This window comes from Nestor notabilis, unplaced genomic scaffold, assembly GCF_000696875.1.
Source record: "Nestor notabilis isolate BGI_N333 unplaced genomic scaffold, ASM69687v1 scaffold8349, whole genome shotgun sequence".
Classification (NCBI taxonomy): Eukaryota; Metazoa; Chordata; class Aves; order Psittaciformes; family Psittacidae; genus Nestor; species Nestor notabilis.
Window position 1 is genome coordinate 15,606 of NW_009942352.1, and position 13,838 is coordinate 29,443.

The 13,838-nt window shown below is 40.0% G+C and overlaps 1 protein-coding gene across 1 annotated transcript in view; it reads right to left on the bottom strand.

Moving 5' to 3' along the window:
• The window catches only part of CENPF (centromere protein F, 350/400kDa), a gene marked incomplete at its 3' end in the record, with an annotated part of 38,676 nt that overhangs the window by 13,483 nt on the left and 11,355 nt on the right, over window positions 1-13,838 (bottom strand). The window contains 5 exon segments of the mRNA XM_010021357.1: window positions 1-1,411; window positions 2,492-2,627; window positions 8,261-8,383; window positions 9,936-10,064; window positions 10,565-10,690. The exon segment at window positions 1-1,411 is cut by the window's left edge and continues 13 nt beyond it. Coding sequence (XP_010019659.1) covers window positions 1-1,411; window positions 2,492-2,627; window positions 8,261-8,383; window positions 9,936-10,064; window positions 10,565-10,690 — 1,925 coding nt within the window.

The window sequence follows — 13,838 nt, forward strand, 5'->3', positions numbered from 1 at the left end:
GAAATACTTTTGTTCGCTTCCATTAAAGTTATTTGTCCTTGCTCTAAAGTTCTGCTTAAATCCCTAAGGCTTCCATTTTCTTCAGTTAGTTCCTCAATTTTTTTGCTATATGAGCAAATCATTGAGGACATGTCCTTCTTCTCCGAATCCCACGTTCCAGACAGGAGCTTCAGCTGTCTTACTGAATCCTCAAGCAATTTATTACTGACCTTTAAATGCTGAGGCTCAGCTTGTCTTTCCTCTAACCTTTCATTCAGAGTTTGCAGTTGCATGTCCTTTTGCTCAAGAACACCTAAAGTGTTTTCAACTAATTTCTGATGTGCTGAAATATCTGCTTGCAAGTTACTAATGTGCTGTTTAGTTTCTGTCACGAAGCTTTCGTGCACCTGCTCTACACTAAGTAATCTTGCTTCTGTTTCACCCTTTATTTGCAGTAAGTCTTCATACTGCTGTTGCTGATCTGAATTCAGCTGCTTTTGAGCCACTAAGGAGATCTCAAGAGATGAGATCTGATCTTGTAAAATGGCCAGATCCTTAGTTTGTCCTGCTTCTAGAAGAGCTCTTGCACATCCATGATCGTCAGCAATGGAGTTATTTGCTGCAAGTTGTGTATTATCTAAACCAGTTTTATCCTGACCACTTTTCAAATCAACTTCTCCATCTTCTGTCATTTTTGAAGCAGATTTTGCTTTTACAAGATGACAGATATTTTCATATTCACTGAGCAGGTCATGATAACATTGCTCCTTTTGCAGTCCTTCAATTGCTGCTAACTGCAACTTTTCTTCTACTTCACCAACTTGGTTGGTAAGCTGCAATATTTTACAGGTCATGTTTTCTATTTCTTTACAGTACTTTTTGTCAGAACATTCTGCTTTCCACTGAACTTCAGCAAAAGCTTTTTTTTGTTCTTCTAATTCTGCACTTCTACATTCCAGCATGTCTCTAAGTTCTCTAATCTCTGTGCTTTTCCTGTCATTTTCAGTTTGCATCATGCCAAGCTTCTCACTATGCTCACGAGTTTTGATCTGCTGACTCTGAAGGGACCTCTCCAAGTCATTGATATAGGTCAGCAAACTTTCCTTTTCAGACTTCAGTTTATTTATACAGTGATCACTTTCACTTTTCCATTGGGAAAAAGCAGTAGCCTCTTTTTGCAGTTCTTCACATTCTTTCTGCTTGAACCCAAGGAGCCTCTGCAAAGCTTCTGATTCTTCCTCCATTTTACTTATTTTATAGTTTTGTTCTTTAATATGATTATCTTTTTCCTTGAGCAGGTCTTGGGTAGAATCTTGTTGCTTTTCCATGTCAGCTAAAGCTACTTTCAGCTTCTCCAGCAAAAGGGAGCTCTCTTGCTTTTTAAATTTCTCTTCTAGTAACTTCAGCTCTGCTTCTTGAAAAGAATTCTTATCTGTAAAAGAAAACACAATCAAATCTTTGCCAGTCAATACTGGCAACTGCACGGATCATTTTCTAGATGACATATTACTATTTACTTTTACTATTTTCAATTCTCATTCTAGTGCAAGGCATTACTTTCAAGCTACATCACTGGATAAAGGATTGTTTCTATCACCTTAGATGATTGGACACTACATGCTCATAGACACCTCCAACTTTCCACTCTGCAGTCTGATAGAAGTCTGCATTCCAAGCCAGGCAGTCTTTACTTCTCAGATGTAACTACCTGTTGTTTCTGTGTCTCACTTCCACCAGATTTTATATAAAGTGGCACTGTTTTTGTTTTTTTTTTTTCTTTCTCTTTCTAACAGGAGGGGTCTCATTATTCCAGTATGTGACGGTCTTGTGGGTCAGTCTCATAGTTCATTTCTCCTAAAGAATGTCCAGTTTCACAGACATTTCCCAAATTGTCGTAATTGTTTCCCTGCCTTGATTTGAACAGACTTGTTCACTTGAAAGGCAATTAAAAGTTTGGTCATTAATTTTAAGGAAAACAGGATCAAATTCAAAAGCTTCATTTTGTAATCTTACATGAAGCTTCATGGATACACAGAAACAAGGGGGATGCACACAAACAAGGCGGAACCTATCCCCTTTTTTTAGTCAGATCCAACAGAAGAACGAGGTATATTTTAATTCAATTCCTGGAACACTGTGTTCTCAGTTAGAAGCAAACACTGCAAGCAAGACTCAACTATATTAAACATTTTCCTACTGTTTTTTCATAAACTGTGAAACACACAATTACAAACCAGAAGTTTTCTGGTTTAAATAGCTTCTATGAAAATAATTTTGCTCCTAAGTTTAGTACACATTGATTAATTTCAAAATTATGTATCTTCAGGAATTCTGTATGTTCATAGACAAAAATTCATTTCCATTTAGGAGAAACTCAGTGTTGCTTAAAAACACTAATCACAAACCACAGTGGAAATTTTTGTACTTAATTCCTAATGAAGCTTACAGGACTGCAGGAATCACATCAGTAAACAGGCAACAGGAGTTTGACAAATTTAAATACGTAACTCACTTTTCATCTCTTCCGCAAACCTCTGGCTCTGCTTTAGAGACTGATGGATCATTCTGAGTTCTTCTTCAAGCTGGTGGATCTCTTGCAATTTTTTTCCAAGTTGACAGTCAAGAAGGTTTTTTTCCTGCTTCACTTCCTAAACCAAACCCAAATAAGACTCCATTTCATGTGGATTGCCAAGAAGCTCAAAGAATTCAGTTAATTTAAACCAAAAGAAGATATTCCATTAGGTCTTATTAAGTCTTTGCGCTGCCATGCCTGGGTTCCTAAACACTGCTTGGGAACTTAAGCTGAACTAATCTTTACTAGCTGGTGGCATCAGAGGGGGCACCTCCCATGCGAAGACAGGCTGAGGAAGTTGGGGTTATTCAGCCTGAAGAAAAGCTGCGTGGAGACCTCAGAGCAGCTTCCAACATCAGAAGGATGCTGGAGAGGGACTTTTCATCAGGGACTGCAGCCATAGGACAAGGGGTGATGGGTTCAAACTAAAAGAGGGAAAGTTCAGGTTGGATATATGGAAGAAGTTCTTTACTGTGAGGGTGGTGAGGCGCTGGAACAGGCTGCCCAGAGATGTGGTAAATGCTCCATCCCTGGCAGTGTTCAAGGCCAGGTTGGACAGAGCCTTGGGCGACATGGTATAGTGTGTGAGGTGCCCCTTCCCATGGCAGAAGGGTTGGAACAGGATAATCTTAAGGTCTTTTCCCAACCCAAACCAGTCTGTGATGCTGCCACTTGAAGCAGTTAGCATACCCCTTGCTTGCCTAGGGCAAACAGATCAAGACAAAACAGGACATACCCTACAGAAATACAAGAAATATATAGAAATGTATAGATCAGATTTCAAGTGATGTCTCACATAGAGACAAGTTCTCCTTCCACTGATCATCAGCATGGCAACACTGGAGTGCTGCCTTCAAGAGGGTTGTTTTGCCATTAAGAGTATTTTCTTCCAAATAAACCGAGTTTAAAAAAAAAAAGCCCAAACCACTACACAAACAAAACTATGTAACTACATTGCGTGTAGGAAGCCAAATAGAAGTTTTTTTAAGGAACTAATCCTTTTTCTCCAAACTCCTATGTTGCTGGACACCAGATGGCATGGAACTGGCAGGCCCCATTGGGAAAGAGGCCATCAATTATTCATCTGTTTACTACTAGCAGATGGGCAGCAATTCGCAAAAGCCAAGCTCAAGAAATGGAAAGGTCTGGATGATTCAAAGCTTGCTGGCATGGCAAGCTTGTTTTTGCAGCCACACACATAAATCACCCTCAGAACATGATTAAAATGGTCACTGTCACCAACAATTACCTTCCTTTCTACTCATGGCCTTCCCTACTCACAGCTTTTAAAAAATCATGACAATCCAGTCAGAGAAGTTTCAGTGAAGAACGTTTTCTAGTGATCTTAAATTTCTTGAAGTGCAAATGTCCAAACGTCTCACAATCAAAGTGCCACATGCAGATGCAATGCATGAACTAAACAAACCTATTCATTAGAAAATCTGGGGTGATCTATAGAAAGAAGACCAAATAATTTTAAGGAATTAAAATGGCTAAAAGGTCCCAGGAACCCATGATTTAACGGGCTAATATCTGACAGTAACTAGCCATTTACACTTCCAAAGCTGTAAGCAAAAGAATTTATTTGGTTTCAATCCAGCTATCAATTCTACTTGTACGCTGTATTACTCAAGTTAGCCATTCCACTAACCAAAAGCAAAACCAAAGCAAACTCCAGAACCCACGTACAGGTAGTACTGTTACTCCAGAGAAAGCTACGGCTGTTCAGCTTGGAGAAGAGAAGCTGCGTGGGGACCTCAGAGCAGCTTCCAGTGTCTGAAGGGGGCTACAAGGATGCTGCAGAGGGACTCTTCATCAGGGACTGGAGCGACAGGACAAGGGGTGATGGGTTCAAACTGGAACAGGGGAAGTTCAGGTTAGATACAAGGAAGAAGTTCTTTACTGTGAGGGTGCTGAGGCACTGGCACAGGCTGCCCAGAGATGTGGTAAATGCTTCATCCCTGGCAGTGTTCAAGGCCAGGTTGGACAGAGCCTTGGGTGACATGGTCTAGTGGAAGGGGTCCCTGTCAATGGCAGGGGGGTGAAACTGGATGATCTTAAGGTCTTTTCCAACCCAAACCAGTCTGTGATCCTTTGATTTGCAGGGCAGACTTATGACCAGCATAGAGACTGAATGACCAATTGCTTCAAGCATCAAAATGGAAACCACATGCTAAGATGCCAGAACTGCAAAGCTATAGATATCATCATTGCAAAGATTAATAGTCCTTCAACTAAGCATATCCTTGTATGTCTCTCAAGTATATCTGTTTTGCAACATTTTTGGAACATCAGTCTTATACAGTAAGGACTAAACATAGAAGTGGATTAACCAATGGAAAACAACTGTATTCTCCACTGGGTAGTTAGATCCTTAGTGTAAGACAACAACTTCCCTTTAATAAATGAAAAGATATGCCAATCTCTCTCCTGTTTTCTTTTTCTATAAAGAAAATTTACCACCAACAAAGCCTCCAATACTTCAAAACAATTCAATGTCATTTTCTGCATATTTATGAGCGTGAGGAAGACGAGCCCTGCCCTAAGTTCTGCTGACACATACCATGCCCTCTCATGTAGAAGTCTTAAGACAGAGAACTGTAGTGTTACTGATGTCTTCAGGCATTACAATCTCCCCCAGGTTAAGCTTCTTTACAACTTTATCAGTCATATTCTAATGCAACATCGCTGTCTGACCAAGACAGATAAATATGAAGAAAAAATCTGACTACAGTTACAGCTTTGTAAGATGGATATAGTACTGGTAAGTAAAATGAATCACTCCCAGGAATTTGCAGCAAAAAAAGGTATTTCCACAGATTTGATACTCTCTGACAATGGGATCTCAAAAAACTATACCAAATCTAACCTAATTCCATAATTTCAAAGCCAGAAAGGGTATGAGCCCACAATATCTGATATAAACTAAGGACAGTGGTGTCCAGAAATGTGAAAGATTACATTAAGAATGTGCAGCTCAATGGAGGCTTTCTTCCTTTGTGACACATCGGAAGAACAAAAGTTATCTTCATTAGCCTTACCACTGGAAGGCACTGGTTACATTTATTTACTACATAGGTTTCAAGGACCACTCTCTGTCATGGAGGCCAAGAGGCCTGGAACAGCCCAGATCTGTACCACTGAAGTCTTCTATCTTCCAAAGCAGGTGGCTCAAACCAAACCACTTGCTGGGAATGGTCCCAGGCTCATGTGAACTCCCAAAATGTGCTGGGGAATTATAATTGAAAGAGTGCTAATCAGCTGGGCCAAAGCCATGCTAAGTGTTGTTCTAACAATTAGCAGTATAAATAGTCACATTCGAATAGCTGGAAATGTTCTCAGACACTGTAATCTACCAGTATGAATGCACCTAAAGTTTCACCATGTACTAAAGCTGTACTGGCATTTGCGCTGATCTGAACAAAGCCCATTATTTCACTTTAAATTTGTTCATGGAATTTGGACAGGTACATTTTGGGCAGAAATTACGCTAGATTATTTTATATCTGCTCATGACAATGGACAACAAGCAAAGTGTTTAAATAAAACCCACTGTGACATAGATTACACAGGTATTGAGCTCTCTTTTTTACTTCTGATTCTCCAAATCAAGGAGAAAATTTGCATTAAGTGGTCTCTAGTGGCACAACTGTAACAATTTCAAGTGTAGCTGTTCTAGTAGTAGTGCAGCTTGCCACCAAAGCAAAACACTGTAACTGAGAAGACAAAGGAGACATTGAAGTGAAAGTATTTCTAAAGTATGTGAATATGAGGTAGCATGGCAGCATCCAAAGACTTCTCTGAATTTATCTTCATTTGGGGGAAGTCTGTACAGCAGTGTGTGTGTGTGTGTATGCCACAGAATCATAAAATAGTTCGGATTGGAAAAGACCTTAAGATCAGCCAGTTCCAACCTCCTGCCATGGGCAGGGATGCCTCACACTAGACCATGTTGCCCAAGGCTCTGTCCAACCTGGCCTTGAACACTGACAGGGATGGGGCATTTACCACTTCTCTGGGCACCCTGTGCCAGCGCCTCAGCACCCTCACGGGGAAGAACTTCTGCCTTAGATCTAACCTTAAATTACGCTAGATTATTTTATATCTGCTCATGACAATGGACAACAAGCAAAGTGTTTAAATAAAACCCACTGTGACATAGATTACACAGGTATTGAGCTCTCTTTTTTACTTCTGATTCTCCAAATCAAGGAGAAAATTTGCATTAAGTGGTCTCTAGTGGCACAACTGTAACAATTTCAAGTGTAGCTGTTCTAGTAGTAGTGCAGCTTGCCACCAAAGCAAAACACTGTAACTGAGAAGACAAAGGAGACATTGAAGTGAAAGTATTTCTAAAGTATGTGAATATGAGGTAGCATGGCAGCATCCAAAGACTTCTCTGAATTTATCTTCATTTGGGGGAAGTCTGTACAGCAGTGTGTGTGTGTGTGTATGCCACAGAATCATAAAATAGTTCGGATTGGAAAAGACCTTAAGATCAGCCAGTTCCAACCTCCTGCCATGGGCAGGGATGCCTCACACTAGACCATGTTGCCCAAGGCTCTGTCCAACCTGGCCTTGAACACTGACAGGGATGGGGCATTTACCACATCTCTGGACAGCCTGTGCCAGGGCCTTGCCACCCTCACAGTAAAGAACTTCTTCCTTGTATCTAACCTGAACTTCCCCTGTTTCAGTTTGAACCCATCACCCTAGTCCTGTTGCTCCAGTCCTTGATGAAAAGTCCCTCTGCAGCATCCTTGTAGGGCCCCTTCAGATACTGGATTTGTTGGATTGTGTTTCTTCCAAGAAAAATACACTTATTTCTTTTTAAAGAGGATATGAGAAGGCTTTGTACAAAATCACTGAGGTCAGCAGTATGCGTCAAAGTAGTTGTTAGTGATTTATGTTCACATTTAAAATCAGGTAAGCACTGATATATTTTTGTTTCAGGATCAAAAGCAAGACTCTCTTAAAACAAAACCTTATTTTTGCTAAAAGGTAAGTCCAACATGAACTAGAACCATATAAGCAGCATTACAGTAATGAACCCTAACCACACAGCTGCTTCCACACACTGCATTAATCTACATGACGAGTGAAGACCTCTTTTCTTGTGTTACAACTAAGATATGTTATTAAGATACCCCATAAAAGTCTTTAAAGATTCCTTATGGAAAAAACACTATGTGAGTAAATGCTTGACAGTATTAGTGTTTACAAATTGGAGCAAGTCCAGAGGAGGCCATGAGGATGCTCAGGGGCTGCAGCACCTCCCTTATGAAGACAGGCTAAGAAATTTGGGTTGTTCAGCCTGAAGAAGAGAAGCTGCGTGGAGACCTCAGAGCAGCTTCCAGTGTCTGAAGGGGGCCGACAAGGATGCTCCTCATCAGGGACTGTAGCCATAGGAAAAAGGGTGATGGGTTCAAACTGAAACAGGAGAAGTTCGAGTTAAATATAAGGAAGAAGTTCTGTATTGTGAGGGTGGTGAGGCCCTGGAACAGGCTGCCCAGAGATATGGTAAATGCCCCATCCCTGGCAGTGTTCAAGGTCAGGTTGCACAGGGCGTTGGGTAACATGGTCTAGTGGAAGGTGTCCCTGCCAGGGGGTTGGAACTGGATGATCTTAAGGTCTTTCTCAACCCAAACCAGTCCGTGACTCTATGATTTATGGTATTAATACTGTCAACTACTCCTCTGCATTGCTTACCTCAAAGCTTCTTGTCAAATCAGTTTCCTTAGTCCGAGCTGCTGCCAAAGCCTGCTCTGCTCTGCACAGCTTCTGGGTGAGATCACTAGTGTTATGTTCCAAGTGTTGTTTTACTGCCATTACCTGCAAGAATGTTGAAAATCAACATTGTGTTCACAGGCAGAAATAAAACCTTTTTTAAACTCACCTTCTTGAGCTCCAACATCCTGTTACAAAATAAAACTACATTATTTTATCCCACCATGAACCTTAGGGTGCTTGACTGCAGTTTAGAAAATAGCTGCTTATTGCCTTTCCACTCCTTCGCCTCTGACCAGAAAGATGGGATGTCTCTGGAATACACAGATTTCTAGACTCTGAAATTGGATTAATACATCCAACTTGCAGCTACATCACCGTAACAATATTCATAGGAAACAGATGAGATTGGGAATGTAATAGCCTTTTTACTAAGCTATGAGAATCAGAAAGTTAGGATCATAACTGCACTTACTATCCCATTGACAAAGATTTTATACAAACCGGCTTTAGCTCTTTCAAAATAGTTCTATAATGTTCCAGATTAAAAAGGAAATAAATGCCATTATCAGACCAAAATAGTGAGATCTATTCTGAGGTCATCAGGTAATAAATTTGCTTACTTGGAGAAAGAACTGAAAGTCACCTATTTTTCTCTCTATGAAATCGATTTCTCCAATAAGCATATACAAAAGAATGTGCAAATAAAGAAACCTCCACTGAAAACATTTGACAGTGGATTCCCATGGCTATATTTCTAAAATAAAAGAAGCCTGCAGGAAAGCTACTGTCAGTTTTGGAACTGCTGGTTCAGTTCAGCCTGCCTGCTAATGGGGCATCTAAATACAGCTTTCAAAAACATGTGGCCCTTCTTAGAAATTCAGGTAGCTCTGCTGCATTACAGCTGCTCAACAGTTTTCTGAGGCTTTGAAACATTTCTCTTTTCTGGTCACCCACTCTTCAGGCTTGTGTGTTGCTTTCTAACTTCCTTGAAATGGTGGGTTTGTGACAACTAATGTGTTCTAACAGCTAGGTGCTGCCAAAGCTGTGAAATCCTCCTTTGTATGTTCGTCCCCACACAAGCCCCCACACATGATTCTCATCTGACTTTGAGAACCAGTTCAGAGAGTGAAACTCACAGCAACCACTTGTGCCTGTGTACACATATGCTAATTTATGTTTTCCCTTTGCTCTTTTAGCTCCTGTGTCAGCTTTCTGCAGGGTCACATTAGGGGTTGCACTGCCAAACAACTACCAGCAGGAGTGCATGGCCAGTCTATGTTTGAAAGGGCAACTACCTATTCTGCTCTACCATCAAACTGCATTTCAGCACATTTGCGTGTAAGGTGTCTCTTGTGGTCATGCTCAGCTGCTCCTTTCTCTAACTGATTTACTTCAGGTGCACTGTTTTGCATTCACTTTTCCTTCCCTGTGGGAAGCAGACTACCCTCAAACTTTTAAAAGCCTGTCATTCACATTTAAATACATAGTATTTTAGTGAGAAATGGTAAACATAAACCAGCTAATACTGTACAAAACATTACTACAAGTCCCCACATCAATTATTTTTTGCTTTATGTATAATTAAACTAAGGCAGTACTGCTGAGACAAGTAAATATCAGCTCTAGTAGAAAACTTAAATATAAAAGAACCTACTTTGTCAAATTCTGCCTGCAGAGCGTTGAAGTCATTTTTGGCTTGCTGCAGCTCCTGATGCAGTTTGTTTATTATCTGGTTGCACTGCTGATCCAGTGTTTGTAAGGAGCGTTGCTGACAAGAGAGTTCCTAGAAACAGTGGTATAGTAGGAAAGAAATAAACACATAACTGCAAGAAGTCTCTGTTTTGGTTCCTGGAGCAATAACAACTGATTTGGAATAGGTTCAGTACCTCCTTGAGATCTTGGGTTAGCATCTAGATTAACAGACTTTGTGAAACCACTTTTTCATTCAAGAGTGAGATGCATGAAAACTTAACTCAGACTCCACAGAAATAACTGAGCCAGTAAGCTGGAACTCAAATATACATAATTCTATGGACAATGAAGCCTAGTTCCTCATAGATTTGTATCTCAGTTGGGTCTCTTGCCCATGTTGTCTATGTAGTACTAGCATAATTCTGCACCTCTCCAACACCTTCTCCCCTCCACTGGGATGTTTGTTTTCATTTTGCCAGTTACCTTTGCAACCTCTCCATGAATTGCAAATGCAGTTAACTGAATAGCAGATACACAAAATAAGCCATGTGTCCTCAGGATGTCAGAATTAAAGCATTCTTCTTGCCTTACCTGTTGGTATTCCTTTTCCTTTGCCTTTATTTTCTGTTCCAAAGACTGACAAGCACTCTCAGCGTTCTGTCTTTGGCAACTCAGTTCTTCCGACAATCTTTTCACCTTTTGTTCCATCATTTGGACCTAGAATAATTTAATTACCAATCACAAGTGTTAAAAATACAAGTGACATTTTATTTCGGTTTATATGCATTCATATAAAAAGAGTGATTTCTCCTACTACAATTGTTCTAGCATTCATATAACCTACAGTGTAACTTTAGCTGGTTCCATATAAATTCTTAGCAATCCCAAGTATTAAATTCATACTTTCTTACGTTAGTGAGAATGTGTATATATATAGAGAGAGAATATATATATACTTACATATATTATATATACAAATATGTAATATACTTACATATATTATGTATACAAATATATACATATGCATATGTATACACACAACGTAATAAAAACATCTAGAAATGTGCAAAGAAAATCATTGTCTTTGACAATCTACAGAAATGTACCGTACATAACACCAAAAACAGGTTATATTTTCAGTACCTCAGGATGTTACAAACTAAATAATGACAACCGCTAAACAACTACATATTTAGACTGAAACTAATTGCATATTCCACTGAATTTCAGAGTGATTCAGCACATTCATTTGGATAGGAAAAAAAAAAAAAAGGGGGAACTATCTTACTCTTCAACAACAAGAACAAAGTGTTTTTCACAATTTAAACTTCAAAAAAACAGTAGTCAATATTCTAGGTTAACCTCCATGTCATTTGTTCTCATGTATATCAGCTTGGTATCCAATTCAGTTTATTATGCTCATCTTACATTACGAGAGTGAAGCAATGTCCACCTAACTCCCTGAACAGAAAAACTGCATTTTCATTCCAGAAATAATCTCTTAATACAAAATAGGTACAATTATTCTTTTCCTGGGGGTAAGGAAAATGACAAAGGGTGAACAGTGCTGTTTTCCAGCAACAAGGGCTGTTCAATGAGTTAGTGAAACAATAGTCCCTCTGTGCCATAAGTAAAGAAGTAGCTGGTAGTAGTGGGGTGTCTGGTTGTTAGGCACAGACTGCAGGGATCGTGCACTCATGCGAAATCACGTGTGTGCAGAAGGGCTGCAGACATTACAAGATGTGAACATACTTGATAACACAGAGGTGCTGTGCTCAAGCTTTGTGAATAGTAACAGTGACAGGGAAGTGCACAAAGGTATGCCAAAGTAAATTCAGGCTATGAGGCAGAAAACTAAAGTCTAGAATCTCAATGCAGTTCTACATCCAAAGCCCATGGGCGGGTAGAGATCCAGTTTCAGTGGGAGAAAAAAAAGCACAGAAAAGAGTAAGCTTCAGATGGCAAAGGAACCTTCTGAGACAAGACAACAAGATGCTGCACTGCACCGTAAGGATGAGCTGCACCTCAGTTCACATGGGGCCAGGCAGTCCTACTCCTCCTTGTCCTTCCCCAGGCATGTTCCTAGCTATATTGCCTTGCCCTTTGTGTTGGATTTAATGCCCCTCTGATTCCTCAGTAAAACAATTGAGCTCCCTTAAACCTGTAGAAAATTAACAAGGCAAAATTAAATACATAATATCCTAATTTGAGGATGCTCAGGGGCTGGAGCATCTCCCATATGAAGACAGGCTGAGAAAGTTGGGGCTGTTCAGCCTGGAGAAGAGAAGCTGCGTGGAGACCTCAGAGCAGCCTTCCAGTGTCTGAAGGGGCCCTACAAGGATGCTGGAGAGGGACTTTTCATCAGGGACTGTAGTGATAGGATAAGACGTGATGGGTTTAAATGTAAAGAGGGAAGTTCAGGTTAGATGTAAGGAAGAAGTGCTTTACTGTGAGGGTGCCGAGGCACTGGCACAGGTTGCCCAGAGAAGTGGTAAATGCTCCATCCCTGGCACTGTGCAAGACCAGGTTGGACAGAGCCTTGGTCTAGTGTCAGGTGTCCCTGCCCATGGCAGGAGGGTTGGAACAGGATAATCTTAAGGTCCTTTCCAACCCAAACCATTCTAAGATTCTAAGATAAATGATTTGGAAAGTTGAATTGAGTTATTTGGGGAATCAAATAACTTAAAAGAAAGACTTTTTCAGAGGAATTGAGCTGATAGGTTGGGTCAGCTGCCTTCCCACAAACTCACTGCAATGACAGCGCCTTTATGTAGTCAATGGACTCTGTTAAGAATATGATTTTACCTTACTCACTGCCAAGACTTTCCCTAACCAGCTCCTCACAGAGCTAGCAACAGCTGAATACCCCTGTCTCTCGAAAGACAAACTGATTAACCCTCAACATGCAAAGGTATACTTTAAGGACCAACACAGGAATTGTGGGAAACAGTAGTTTTACAATAAACTTAGGTAGCATGTAGAAACTTGCTGACAAAGATGGATAACAACTATTACACCCTGAGAAGATACACGTAGAAACATCTTTTTTCCTATCCTGTAGATGAACCAATATAAATAAATATATAGATGGAAATATGAAGATTCAGAAATTATGAATCTCTGCAGTACCTACAAGCTTGTCAAATGCTGTGAAAAAGGACTTTAGAAAGTTAATGCAATCAAGAAAAAAAGGTAACTTCTTTCTTTTTACCTTCCACAGACTGAAGTAAATTATTCTAAACATTGGCATTCACTTCATATGATTATGAGCAAAAACCTGAACCATTTCATATTTTTATATGTATGTATTTAAATACACTCTGTAAATACTTGACTAAGCCAGTTGTACCATCCTATTGGTTTTATCCTATGAATCCAAACTCCTTAGGATTCAATCACGAAATCTCACTTAGAAACGACATACATTGTGAATCTTGCATGGCATTTTTACCTAGTTTTTATTTTACGCAAGCAATTTCCAATCCAAAGGCTATGCCCCATACCCCAGAACATCCAGTAGTTTAAGCAGCAGATACTGATTTTCAGCCAAAGTTGCATGACAGACTCTATTTAAGGTCAGAAGTTGCCACCAGATGTCACTGTTGCTCTATGCAACAGAATTCCACACTTCACTTTTCAGAATTCCAGTGACTCTTGCCTGAGGAATGAAAAATAATTCTTCAGGTGGTAAACGAACCTTACAGAAAATGGGTGACTGCTTTATGAGTATTTCCATTTTTACAGGTAAAACATACCAGACCAACACATACACAAAACTTGATCCTCAGCAAATGCTCATGAAATTCACCTGAGAATCTTGATTCTCACTAAAATGGCTGCAAGTTGACACACATTAATAGCAGGA